Raw genomic sequence first — 14471 nt, 5'->3', positions numbered from 1 at the left:
CGAGACTCCTGTAAATTTAAACTTGACTCTAGTGCTTGTAAATCTGGCTAGGAATTGATTTACTTTCCAGTGCAGAATCCATTGCTTTCTGAGGAAGTCCTTCCTTCTGGAATCATTTCTCTCGCTGGTGAGTCATGTTGTCAGAAGCCCCATTAACTCCAGTAAGATTACTCGTGTGAGTGTTCACTAGCATGAGTAAAAGTTGTATGAGAAGATGTCTACCATCTTTTTGGTGCCATTTCATTTCAGCATCATAGTTCATCAAAAATGACAGTGATGTATGGCAAATCTGTGAGGTCTTCATTACATTGTCATTGAAAGTCTCCAAGCTGAAACACCATGTAAGAAATGCAGCAGACAGGTTGCCAGTAACTTTGTAAAGCATCCCACAGGGGTTCTGTACTAGTGACACCAGGCGTTTATCTACGTTTAAAATAACTGTGATTATACTTTTAAGGGAGCTACAACTAGGAACTTTTATGTCTAAAGCACTTCAAGTAAATTTTGCTTTTATTTCTTATTTATTCAAACCATTCAGGTGCCCTCTTTCATATCCTTCCTGCTCCCACATCAGGTTTGCTACTTCGTAAACCTGGTGTTGACCACCAAGGCAGGATCTTGGCTATGGTTACCGAGTATCAAAGGAGCTGTTCTGCCGAGTCTTTTGTGTTCTGTTGTTTGCCCAATAGGAAGCAGTCTGAAAGGCACAATTGTTATCCAAAATCCAGAATAGATTCTGAAAAAGTAAAAATTTAGAGGACCTGACCCACCAGGATGGAGCTGAGCCACCAGGATAGTGAAATCTGGAAACATCAGAATATCTTTCGGAAGAGTTAATGGGTGGGAGGAGCAGTACAGTCAAGTTTTCAAAATGTAAAATCAATTTGAAATAGAGCAAGGTCCTATAGCAAGTCAAATATTTATTTCTTTACCGATTTAGTTTGTTTACAGTGCATACACCTTCCATGTTAAATATAGCTTTGCTTACACCATCTGTAAGTGTTCTGGCAAATTGGTCAACATGTCAGGAAACATCAGCAGACTGGAAAATTTTACTGGTGCACCTCTACTACATATGAAATGCATTAAAATGCAAACTAGCCAGCAGAACACAGTAATAAAATTTTCTGCAAAGGCATACTTTTTTATGTATTAGTAGTGAACGCTTTTTTCTTAAGTTCTAAATTTCACCAAAGTTCAATTTTCAAGAGCTTTACTTCTTTTTGAACAGAATAATTATTCCATATAGTCTTTTCCCGCTAGTGCTTATAGCTAATGTTCCTTAGTGTAGCATTTGTTTTCTTTTTCTGTCCATGATTAATACAGGACAAATTAGACAAAGGTACCAAAGGCTTTATTAATGGTTTAGGATATTTTTCTTAATTTCATTGGCTTGAAGGCTTTCTTTGTTCATTTAAATAGTAATGACTCTCTATTTATGTAGTCATCCAGAAACGATTATTAAGGTTGAAATGCTTGTTCAAATTGCCTAATATGTGAAGTTGGAAAACAATTCTAAATGAGACTTGTAGTAGACTTTCTTTCTACTGTGAAGGAGGCAGAATTGAATGGAACTGATTAAGTGCTAGCACTTAGATAGAATTGATGCTCCTGCTATGCATGATGGAAAATATTCTTGTGATTGTTTCCTGAAAACTAAAAGAAAAAAATGCACAGTCTTCATGGATATTCTGCCTGCATTGTACACATCTGGCATTTCTTTGCCTCTGTTATTATTATCAAAAATATTAACATGGAGACAGGATCTTTTATTTTATGAGGTGATCAGTGCATACAACTATGCAACTTAAAATTCCTGATTAAGTTTCATGCAGTTTGGCCTGTAGAGTAATTAATAACTCTTTAGGAAACTGGCAATGAAAACCCTATATAAGTACTATTGTGTTCCTAATTATTATTTTGCAGCATACTCAGGCTCTTATCTTTGTCTCAGTTTTGAAGTGGGGCAGCAATTGCACCCTGCTTACCATCTCCTTCAGAATAAGGTCAGAGGCCATTATTTTATTCTCTTTTGAAGGGTAAGATTCTGACATCCTCAAAGTCGAAAAGAATAAAGTTGGAGAACTCTGGAAAATACTGTCTAGATCACTGATCTCAATGATGAATAGAATTCAACATGAATTCTAATTATCTTTCTCCCTATTGTTGAAGTATATAATCTAAAATATATATGTCAGTGGCCCCAGCGCTAATGCATTTGGGAAGCTTATTCATAAACTGGTGACTTGTACAACACAAGGGCTCATATTGTCTATGGTAACATACACTTTGGAATGATTCTAGTTAAAATCTATCCTCTGACTGTAAGGCCATAAAAACCTCTGCCACCCATTAGCAACCACTGGCACATTCCTAGCTTACTATTCATGTGTTTAACATCACCATCAGGGTTATCACACATTGGACCAGACTGCCCAGGGAAGTGGTTGAATCACCAGCCCTGGAGGTATTTAAAAGATGTGTAGACGTGGTGCTTAGGGGACATGGTTTAGTGGTGGTTTTGGCAGTGTTAGGTTGATGGTTGCACTCAATAACCTTAAAGGTCCCTTCCAACCAAGACAATTCTATGAATCTGTGTCAGCCTGTCATGGCATATCTTGCCACTCAGGTGAGGAATTCGGAACACCAGCTAATTGCTTGCTACCCGTGTTTCACTGTAATTTTCAATAAATTATTTTCTCATTTACTATAAGCCTTCTGTCAAAATGGCATATTTCCTAATAGGCCATCAACTGGTAAAAGCCCATTTTATCTTGACATCTTATTCAAAAGATTTCACCTATAAAATAGCACTCAGTACACTCATCACCGAGTGACTGAAGTATTCAGTTCTGTAAAACTATTTATTTTTCCAATAAATGTATGTTTTAGTAAATACAGGTTTAATAACGCTGTAGTTTTTCAAGAGAATGAAAGAGTTTTCCTGGGTCATGGATTCCTTTCTACTTTGACTCCATTTCTATCTATATGACTAATAGTTTGACACAGGCTGTACCTCAGTTTGAAGAGCTGGCTATACTCACTCGATTTATGGTTTCCTTACCAAAACTACTTGTTTCTAAACCCTGTTTCTAAAACATACATCTAAAATTTTGGCTGCTTCTTCTCTTAGACTGGACCCTACTACAACTTTCTGATTTGTTTTAGAAAACAATCCCACAAATTCTTCACTCTGGGTAGAATGCCCAGCAGAAGAGAGTAGACACCTGCAGGGATTTTGGAAAAATCTACTGAGATATTTCTGCTACAAAATTTTCCAATTTATCTTGAAGTTTTTGTTTGTATTCTCTGTTTAACTTGGCTACTGCATCCTTCTTTAGTAGTAGATATCACTGAGTCATGCATAATTTTTATTAAATAGTGAAACTGAAAGTGACTTTCAAGCTCTGAACCAAGTGGTAATGAAAATAAATTTATATTAAAAAAAACAACAAGAACAAACCACTTGTGGCATTTGTACTGCAAGAACCAAACACTCCTTCCTGAAAAAAAGAAAAAAAAAAAAAAAGGAGACAAATTAGTTTTCTGTTATCATAATTTTTGAGGGCGAGATGCAAATTGTTCAATTATTCACAAATTCAGAAAAAACATGTGATAAGGCACTAGACTTAAAATTAAGGAGGCTTATTCAAGGCCTTCTGGTTCAAATTCCTGGTTTGTACTCACATGTGAAAATGAGTATAATTCTTTTCATGTATCAGACACAATTTATGCCTTGAGCCGCCAATTTTGCCAGCATATTTTGTTGGTCACACACCTACTCATAATGCCAATTCCAACTACGTTTTGTGCCCATAAAACTCTGATTCCTTTCTTCATCTGCTGTATTACTTCTCTAGCTGGGAAGAGAGAGTCATTGTGTCCTTCCTATCAGTGCTTTTTCTAACTTGACTTTCATTGCTTCTCTAGAGTATCCTCCTCAAAATCTTTTAAGACAGTTTCTTTGATAGTTAATATAAGCTTTTCTCTACAGTATTCTGAGATGGTGAATAATTCCCTTATTTTGTTTATACTTTCATGCTGGAGAAAGTTTATAAACTTAATTCTGAATTCAGCGAGTCTCTTATTTTGAAGACTTTGGAAATATGGCTCAGCCTTCTTATGCTACATTCTCCAATAACTGCAATATGTCAGTTTATGCAACTTGAAATTCCTGATTAAGTTTCATGCAGTTTGGCCTGTAGAGTAATTAATAACTCTTTAGGAAACTGGCAATGAAAACCCTACATAAGTACGATTGTGTTCTTAATCATTATTTTGCAGCAATATGTCACATTCTCCAATAATTAAGCTGATATAAGCCAAACTTAAATTGATGTATTACTAGCAGTATTTCCAAGCCACTTCTGTTTTCCGTGTTGGTTTATCATTCCTTTTATTATACCAAAGCAGATCATGTATGCAAGAACCCCTAAATAAATCAACTAAACCAGTCACTAAATCAAGTAAAAGAAAAGGAAATTTATCATACTATTTAATTCACCAGAACTCACTTTTTCTGTTAATATTCTCCAATTTAACTTTTCCTAGACAGCTACCAGTGTAATCAGGAAAAAGCACAGCTAAATGGTATTTTGGGAATGAGGAGAACTACCGATGCTCAGCTCAAGTACGAGAAGTCATGCCATTAATTGGCATGTAGACAATACTGAATCCTCCTTCACTGGATGTGTAACCAGCTTTTTACTTTGGCATTTTTCTGCTATGTGAAAAATAATGACCAACGGTATAATTTTGGTACTTTTTCACAGGTAAAGCCAGAGCACACTATTAGATTAGCTGAGTTAGCACCTTGTGTCTCAGTTTCTTACACTTGATACAGTTTCATCTGTTTTCAGCCTAGTAATTTCTGGTTAACTGAAGGCCAACTTTGAGAAATAAGATATCCAACTGTGATTTGAAAGCAGCACTGGGTAGAGAATCATAATTTCCCTTGGTAGTTTATCCCAGTGGTTAATAACATGCAATCATAAAAACATGTGGCTTATTCTGCTTTGAAGATATTTGTTTGCAGCTTCCAGCTTCTGGAAGTTATATCTTTCTGTGCTAGATGAAAAAACTCTTTAGCCCCTGAGTAATTTCTCTCCATGGCAGTACTTGCTTGTGGTAATCTAGCCAGCTTTCCATTTTCCTTTTAAGAAGCCAAATAGATAGAGCTCTTTAACTCTTCTGTTAATGGCATTTGAGAACTGCAAAAATTTTCAAAATATTTTTATGACTCTTTTAATCTTCCATCTCTTAAGTTTTCAGCATCTTTTTAAGAAATAGATCCTGTGTAAGAAATAGAGTCTGTGTAACGTTTCAGTAATGATCTAATGTTCAGGCACGGGTAAATGGCCACCCCAGTCCTAGGCTATATTTCACTGTTTGTGTAACCAAATCAATTAAGTTTTCTTGCTGCGATGTCCCTTCTGACAGCTGGGGTTGTTAATCCACTGCAATACTGAGATTCCTTCCAGAACTGCTGCTTTCTAGAACGTGGTCCCCAAACCTCTACCTCGCGCTTTTTTTTTTCTCTGAGTTATAACTTTGCAATTTTTGTAGGGTCTAACTTTGCTAATAGATTCAGGCATTTCATTATTTTTACTCTGCCAGTGTCATCTGCAGAACTGCTAGGCATTAAATTTATGTTTCCTTCCCAGTCTTTGATAAAACTTTGAATACTCGGTCCGATGTCTGGAGAAGCAAGATATACTGTAAAGACGCACTATTGGTCTGAGCTGCTTTAGTGATGGCTTCTGTTTGTGATGAGTCAGTCTACTTAACTGTATAAATATTGTGTAAATGCTACAAGTCACTCAGTCAAACACCTTACAAAATTCTACAGCTATTGCATCTATACAAGTATCAGCCAGAGCAGCAATCTTGCCCAAAGAATGAAATCAAACTTGACACCTATTTTCATACAACCACGTTGCCCAGCATCAATATCTCTGCTATGTAAAGCTGGACTGGTCTGTGGCTATCTAAGTCTTTTTATTTCTTCCTCTACATATTGGCAAGTGAGCAGCTGGCATTTTCCACGACACTGATATTTTCTCTGCTATTCCAAGACATACTAAACACGCATATCGTTGGGCCAAAGCTCTCTTCAAATAACTCTCCAAAGAGTTTTCCGGGCAAAGTAACTGAGCCATAAGCTTTTAAGATGTTCATCCCAAGCTGGAATTACACAGTTGGTGTGTTCAACAGTAGGCATCACCTCCTCATCCATATCTGATACTAGCACACCATCCCACTTTTCCTTCAACTGGGGGAAATAAATTACTGAAAATTACTACCCTTTTCTGTTTTTGTCATTTACAATTGTTCTACCTCTAGGTGTTTACATGAATATTGTTATACAAGAAGCAAAGCAAACTCAGATAAAAGAAAAATGAAAACCAGTAATTTCAATCTTCAATAAATCCTTAGTAATAATATGCTGTATTGTATAAAATATTTATTTAGGACTTTTAATTTACACTGGTTAAATGTTCATTCTGGCAGAACTGTTATTTTTAGTCTAAACTTTTTTATTTCAATATTTCATGCGTATCTTCCCGTTTTGTCTTCCAGATTCCTGTCGCTGTGACTCAGATAAGTTCGACTAACCACCCAGTGAAAGTGGGACTCTCAGATGCATTTGTGGTCGTGCACAGGATCCAGCAAATTCCCAGTATGTAGAATTGTAGTGCTAATGGTTTGGAGCCTGAGAAACGAGTATAAGCTGATTTCATCAAGGATGATTAGCTGCACAACAAATCACTTAGCTAATTTAAGCTCGTTAATTCAAGTGTAATTTTATTTGCTTGATAATTCCCAATGTGGCTTTCTCTGTCATTGTTTCTTTTGAGCTGATAAATTAAGTAAATAAAACTAAATGGCCAGCCAAATAATGTAAAATTAAACTGTCAACTAGCACAATTTGGTATTCCATAAGATACTTTATCTAGAATATGTCTCCAGAGCCATGGTAGGGAAGAAGCAACCTGTTCAGAAAAATCACCTGTATCCAAAAAGAGAAAAGTGGAAGTTCTGGAAGTTCTTGATACTTTACTTTCTGAACTTCAAACTCATATATACATTTCCATGAGAGACAAGCAGAGGAGACGTAGTTCTTAAGTAATGTATTGGGCTCACATAGTCATGGCAACAGTAATGCAGGTGACTCTTTTCAGTGGTTCCCAGCGACAGGACGAGGGGCAATGGGCACAAGTTGGAACACAGGAAGTTCCGTTCAAATACACGGAAACACTTCTTTACGGTGAGGGTGACAGAGCACTGGCACAGGCTGCCCAGGGAGGTTGTGGAGTCCCCTTCTCTGGAGATTTTCAAGACCCGCCTGGATGCAGTCCTGAGTAATGTGCTCTGGGCAATCCTGCTTTAGCAGGGGAGTGGGACTAGATGATCTCTAGAGGTCCCTTCCAACTCTGAAAACTCCATGATTCCATGACTTTTAATTTTCTCTGACTTTAATTATACTTTGTATGGCTTCACTGAAAATTAATAGTAGGAAATCAAGTGTGATTTCCTTGATGCTTTGTTTTGACATACTGTGTACAGAACCCTTTGAGGTTGCTTAGCCATTAGAGAGTATGCTCACTTTCCAAGTCTGCTGGTTTTATTTACACATTTGGAGCAAATTTACTAAGTTCAATTTTTGATGAATAGCAGGGTGTAGATGGGAGGAGCTGTGCCTGAACAAGCCTCATAGGGCTGAGTCCAGGCATATTCTCCTAAAGTGAACCCTGATGGAGATGTGGTGCAGATAAAGCTCATAAGGACTGACCTGATCCCGCCCATCTTTAGGGCAGTCTGCAGATGGGGCTGAGACTGAAGTTGCAGGTATCATTGCCTCTCAGCTTATCCTATCCCTTCATCACATTTAAACACTCTTTGATATGAGGGAACATAAATCCTACGTTTTATATATCCTGCCGTGGGGGAGATGGAAAATTTCAGTACCGTCTGTTGCTTGTTGTGCAGTCAGAGTAGTGTGAAGGAGATTGGCATACCCAGATTTCACTTAAGAGATCAGGTCTTGGAAGAAATTTGTTTCCAAAGTAAGATAGATAGTTGTGATGTGCCTGTGGTCGCGTGGATTGCTTTTGAGTGCTTCAGTACAAATGAATCTAGGCAACTGATTTCAGCAATTTGAGTGATGTTTGTAAGTGAATGATCTGAATATTTCTGTGAGTCTTCAGCTTGTAAGAGCTCCTAAAATGGAATCAGGTGGAAATTAGGTTGATTGACTTGTGCAAATGGTTTATGAGAACAGTCACACAGAAATTCAATGTAAGAGGTGCAAGCAGCATGCAGATCGTTTGTCATCAGGCCTCCATCATCAAACGACATTAAAGGACTTCTTTTAGATCTACAGATTTTCTATGTAAAATATATGGTGCATGTGAGTCTTTATTCTTGCTTGAATGTTTCTTTCTGTAGCAATATTTCAGATATGCACCTTATTTTACTGCCACTACCTAACGTTGGTTTTGTTGAATACACAGATACTTACTAGTCTGCTGGTTTTAGTATTTCTGTAAACCTTTTTGTCACATGACACTTTCTGCTAAGTGAAGTGACTGTGATTGCCAGAAAAATCTGTCTAGTGTTTCATCTTAAACTTACTCTGTTCATTAAGTTACGTCAAGTAGCGACAGATAAGAAGAATAGAATGTGGGTGAAGAGTCTAAAATGTACCACTGCAGCAACTGGTTTGATAGTATTATTTCTGTATCACTGTGTGGAATGTACTGCTCTTCTTAATGACTGGTTCTCTGGATGGTGGTAATTCATGATTATTTTTGCTAGTTTTCCGCTTACACGAGAGCTAGTATTAATCAAGGGAACCATCAGTTCGCAGTAGATTTTCCCAAAACTAAATTGTGCTTTCAATGAAACAGGTTTATATTAGTATGTACAGGCAACATAATAGCACCCTGACAGAATTGGTAATAATGTTGGCCTATAGAGAGCCATTGTCAGATGCTCTTAAAATATGCATGTTCTTGCATTCTTGTTTTTCAGAGGTGTTAAATCAACCATGGCTCTACTTAATTACTGAAAAGTGATATGATAGAATTGTTGTTTTACTTTATTTGTTAGGTCATAACGAGAAAGGAAGAATATAAATTTGTTTGTGCCAAATGAAGGCAAAGATAGTATAGCTAGTTCTTGCTATTAGTATAGCTATTAGTTCTTGTTTAACACTTTAGCAAAGAATTTTCCATCAAGAGAACCCAGTTTGCCTTTATGTTCATGGCTAGTTATAAAAAAAAAAAAAACAAAAAATGCAAATCAAACCAAAAAAAACCCCAACTCTACTGGTTCATGTTTCAGTCTTGTCACTTATTTTTGTAAACATCTGGTATTTGAAAAGGAGATATTAAGTGTAACACAAGCCTATTTGAATGAAAATATCCTTTCAATGTTGAAAAATGCTGAATGTCTTTGGTGCATTCTGTATGCTCAGCATTCTAAAATTTCACTATAATAGTTCCAGATTTATTGAAGTAATTTTGGAAGATTTAGAACTACCTATTTATCAGATTTTTTTCAGACATACTGTCCAAAACATTAGTAATAACTTTTTTAATACCTGTGGAAGGTGAGTTCTAAAGCCAAGCAAACCTATTGCATTCTGAGGAGAGAAAAACATGCTTTTTGATCAGCCATTTCATTTCAAAAGTGCATTTTAATGAGTGCTGACAAGGATCATCTTGAAGAGCCAACAGCAAAAAGAAAGGCTTTTCTGAACTTTTTGAAACAAAGGACCTTGAGTATTGCATACCTGTTTTTGTTAATATACTCCTACAGAAAGGCAGTAAACCCCTTTTTATCTGTCCCTTAAAGAGTACAGGTACCTACATATTTTCACCTTATCTTTTAAGAGTTAGGGATGGGAGATTTTTGGCAGGTGGCTTTCTGCCTGTTTTCTATGTTTGATATTTTTTCTTGATCTGCTACTACTGCTTATATATAGACAACCTCTTTATTTTCGGGCCTATATGTGGTACTAGTATATTGATACAGATTGGCCACTATTTTATATTTTTGTTGTATATATATGTACCTCATCCCTGGAAGCGTTCAAGGCCAGGCTGGATGGGGCTTTGAGCAACCTGGTCTAGTGGAAGGTGTCCCTGCCCATGGCAGGGGGGTTGGAACAAGATGATCTTTAAGGTCCCTTCCAACCTAAACCATTCTGTGATTCTATGTATAGGTACTTCTGCCTGTATATACTCTAGCGGTGCTTTGGAATGAATGGTAATGTGTGAAGGGAAGCAAAATTTTGCTTGACACCAAGGTTAAGAAGTAAAATCCTAAATTCTGAGATTTATATGGCAGCAAAATGGCAAACTAAGTCATAGAATCATAGAATGGTTTAGGTTGGAAAGGACCGTTTTCTGCTTCTTCCACGTAATTCAAGTGAAGTGAGCCAGGCTCTGGACCTCTGCTTCTGATTTATCCGATAAGTTGGAGGGACCACCCTGATTTCTTCTTCTTCAGACAGGCTGAACACTGGTACATTAACTATTTTTTTTTTTGTAACAAAGACACTAAGAATGTTTAATGGATGTCTTCCATTTAGACAACACAAAGATTGGTGAAGACAAAGTTGGGGACAGCTTTACATGTTCCTCCAGCAAGTCTTGTCTCCTCCCTTTTTTTTGGCATCTCCACTGCATCAGGAGCCTTGTCCCTGTCCCATTGCAACAACCTTCGCTTCCTTCTTATTGTTTTTTCTCAGCCATCCTTGGCATTCTGTTCTTGGCCCTTCTTTCTGTTGTCTACAGTATCCTTTGCTCTCCCTTCTGCAGACTCCTGAGATCTCTCTCTATTTTCATGAATATCTTTCTTCCTCTACATCTTTCCTTTCCTTCAATTACTGCAGTTCTCTCCTTTCTTTCAATGCTCTCTTCCCTTTTATCTTTCAATTAACTTCTTATTGTGCATGAAGAAGAAAAAGCATTTCCTGCAAACCTCTTTTATTTTAACGATGAAAAAGCCCACCAGTGAGCTCGCTCAGATTGTGCTTTGTTTTCCACAAGAGCATGAAGTACACTGGTAAAATGAGAGAGTGCCAGATTCAGGGGGTCTACACAGCGAGTTGCTTGCACTTACAGATAATGGCTGGGTTTTTCTTCATGATGAGACATACTTCTCCACGATCTTGGCCTCTACTGTATTAGGTGCAGCTCTTTAGGAAATCCATACCTTGACAACCCAATATTTAATGACGCTGAAATTACTCAACAGCACTGTGTACACAAATGAAATAGCTGAGCTATGTGTTAGTAATATTCCAGTTTCAGCGCAATTAGTGCCACTCAATATGTAGCGTAACTCAACCATATAATTAAGTGACAACTCTGCATGTTATAACTGTTTGCTGAAGATTTCTCTCCAGTTTGTTTACAGCAGTGAAGTCTCTGAAAGACCCTTAGCATTACCTTCCTGAAGGGTAAAAGAAGACCAGCAGTTTATGTTCTGATATTTACTGTATAAAGGTGCAGCACCATCTGGGAAATCGCAAAGTCTCATTTGCTGCTGCCGTACTGGTAATGTTGTCATTTACCTCTGTGCAAAGTGAGCCCCAAAGTGATGGCTCTAAATTCACGGTATTTATTCTTGCTTGCCGCTAGCGGAACTAATTCCACAGAGTGCCGACTCCTCCAGCCCTGCCTGTTTGTCTGCTGGCCCAAAAGGGTTTAGCCGGACAGCTGGGTTCCTTGGCACCACACGTCCCATTCGGGAGCAGTGCGGGAAAGAGATGAGCACGCTGCCAACCTTTGGTGGCACACCGGCACTTCAGGGACGGGAATGAGGTGATCAAAGTTTAAATTTTCTCGTTTTATCCAACGCCTTAACTGCCTGTCGACCGGTCTCAGAATTAGGCCGTTCGGTGCGTGGTGGCTCAAGGGGATAAATCATGTTTTTCACACCTACATCCTGTACGAGGAGCAGCTCAGCTGGCATCAGGAGTCGGAATAAATCTGAAAGGACGTGGAGGGTTTCAAAGTAAATGATGTGTGGTAGGCACAGAGCATTGGTGTAGAACAGTTTGGGGTTTTTTATATTATTCATAAAACGGGTATTTTCAGAGCCTGCTTCATTGGTTTGCTTATTCACAGATTATATGTCTTTGAAGTGCACCTTTGAGATTTGAAAGGATCTTTTGGTAACTTTTAGGAGAATGATAAAGTTAATGCAATTAGGGAATCTGAGTTTTGATCTAGATTAAGACATCTGTGTAATAGTCCATGACCAAGAGCAGTTGTGGTTTGATTACAGGCACGTTTGATCCCAGCGTCAGTGCCTCGAGAATTAACTAGTTAATATTGATAAGTTTAGCAATACGAAGCTGTTGAAAACAAAGAACAAAAATTGCTTTGACATTCTGATTCCCTTACCTTTTGTGGCAACGGCAGTCAGACATACAAGGCTGTCAAAATATGTATTTGCGTGAGGATTTTATTCAAATATTCAAACGAAGTCCCTATCAAGCAAAACCAGTGGCTGCGGAGTACAGCAGCTGTGCCCCACCCTTCTGTTTTTCACCCTTATATTTTTCACAAATTGCTTGCAGTGTAAGCGGGATATGTTTCATAAATTGTTTGCTTCAAATTGACTTCTGCATAATCAAATGCACCCTCTTACCATTTGTGTTTTCTCTGTCAGCTAGTCTTAAAAATGAAAGTGCAGCTGTATGAATACATATGGCCTTGTTTAGCAGTTTTTGTTGGGTATATGGCCGATCTCAGTTCCCTAGAAATCTTTCACTGACAAAGATTTTTATTTGTGTGAACATATAATTTAAAAAATCGGACTGACTTCTCCAATATTTTCACATTTCACTGGATTGCAGGTTTTAACTGAGGAATGCTGTACGAGGAAAAGTGATTATGTGATGGAAAAGTACCAGAGAGATTGTGCATCTGTTGGACACATATTTAGAATGGTTTATTACTAACTACTAGCTACTGACCCTTCAGGTATCTTAGGATGTCAGTGGTGCTCTGCGGCACTGCTCCATCTCCAGAGCACTTTCTCTGTTTAGTACATTCAGTTAACTCTGGAAGTTCCGTTTCATAGAATATTTATATGCCATTATTTAGTTTAAAATCACTGTGATAAAACTACATAGCAATGTTTTGTCGCACCAGACTCTTGCACATCTATAATTTACCAATCCATTGCTTAATCCCTTGAAGGGATTCTTTCAACTGGCCTTCTGACCCACCACGTTATCTCTTTAGGTCACTGAGGAAGGTACTTGCCTCAAGTACGTACTGGTGTTTTCTTCAGCTTTTTCTGCTGGGACTGTACCTTTGGCCTTGTGTTCAAAGATAGCACAGGTACATGCCACAGAAACAAACCAAAGAACAATTTGGACCATGCTGTAAATTAAACCAAAGGTAAAAAAATAGACACCGTTATTGAAAAAAAAATTATAATTGATATCATTCTGTTTAAAAGGCTGTTTGAGATACTCAGGCTTACAGAAAAGCAAAATATTTTTGTTACTAGGAGAAGCGTATATGCATATTTTCTGAAATTCAGAACCAGGAACAGTACTTCAAAAGTATATATGTATTGAAAAAGTCCTTTTCCTTTTCTCCCTTCTCTGTAATGCTTCTTTTCAGTAAAATACCTGCACGTGGTGCTTAAATTTTTGTCTGTTACTACATCATATGATTTCACTAGTTCTGGTAAATTTAAGGTGCATACTGAAGTACATGGGCTCATAAGCTCTTTGTGATTCTGCGCTTGTTTGTAAAAGAGCTAAATAGTCAGCATAAGGCAAAGAAGAACAAATTCCACCTGAGTGAAAGGCAGTCTGTGTCTTCGGTTGGAGCAGGAGCATTGTGTGGAGAGGTTGAGGGGGAAAGAGTCAGGGGAGAGTATTCATTTTTGTTTATCCCGTTGAGTTTAGCTTTTCTAGCCTCTTTTGTTAAGGGGATACAGGCTCAGAATTCTGAATAGGGAGGAAAAAGTACACTTTGAGGAGCAAAGCATGGCATGTTTTGAGTCAGACTTTCAAAAGAACCTACACCTGCATTTTTTTGCGACCTGGCTATGCAGATAAATTTGAGCACTTGTGTTTCCAACCACCTGCCCGCAAGCGTATACAAAGCTGCAAATATCTCTCTGTGCTTAGGTTTCTTACAGGAGATAGACCCCTCGTATGCAAACTCACCACCTGTGGCTAGCACAGGCTTCTTCCTGAAGAAGAAAAGATCCAGCAGGAACCTACCAGGCAGAGGATTTAATGGGATCAACAGTCATGCTGAGCTATGTGTGATTAGAAACGATTTTTTTGATAACAAACCAAATTCTCTTAAAATCTGTGAGTTTTAGAAACCTCATGCACTGGGTGAGTTAAAAGTCCCTGTGACCTGAGTCACTGATTCTTACTAGATTTTTGGAAAACCAGAAGCTCCTTATTTCTTGTAAGCCCTGTG

The 14471-nt window shown here is 37.9% G+C and overlaps 1 protein-coding gene across 1 annotated transcript in view; it reads left to right on the top strand.

Annotated features, from left to right (window-relative positions):
- PLXDC2 (plexin domain containing 2) overlaps positions 1-14471 on the top strand; it is a 286298-nt gene that overhangs the window by 210114 nt on the left and 61713 nt on the right. The window contains exon 7 of the mRNA XM_082498988.1: positions 6580-6679. Within this exon, the coding sequence (XP_082355114.1) occupies positions 6580-6679 (100 nt within the window). The remainder of the gene's footprint in view (positions 1-6579; positions 6680-14471) is intronic.

Source organism: Vanellus vanellus, assembly GCF_965231255.1.
Source record: "Vanellus vanellus genome assembly, chromosome: 2".
Classification (NCBI taxonomy): domain Eukaryota; kingdom Metazoa; phylum Chordata; class Aves; order Charadriiformes; family Charadriidae; genus Vanellus; species Vanellus vanellus.
This window is presented reverse-complemented; position numbering and strand designations above follow the sequence as displayed.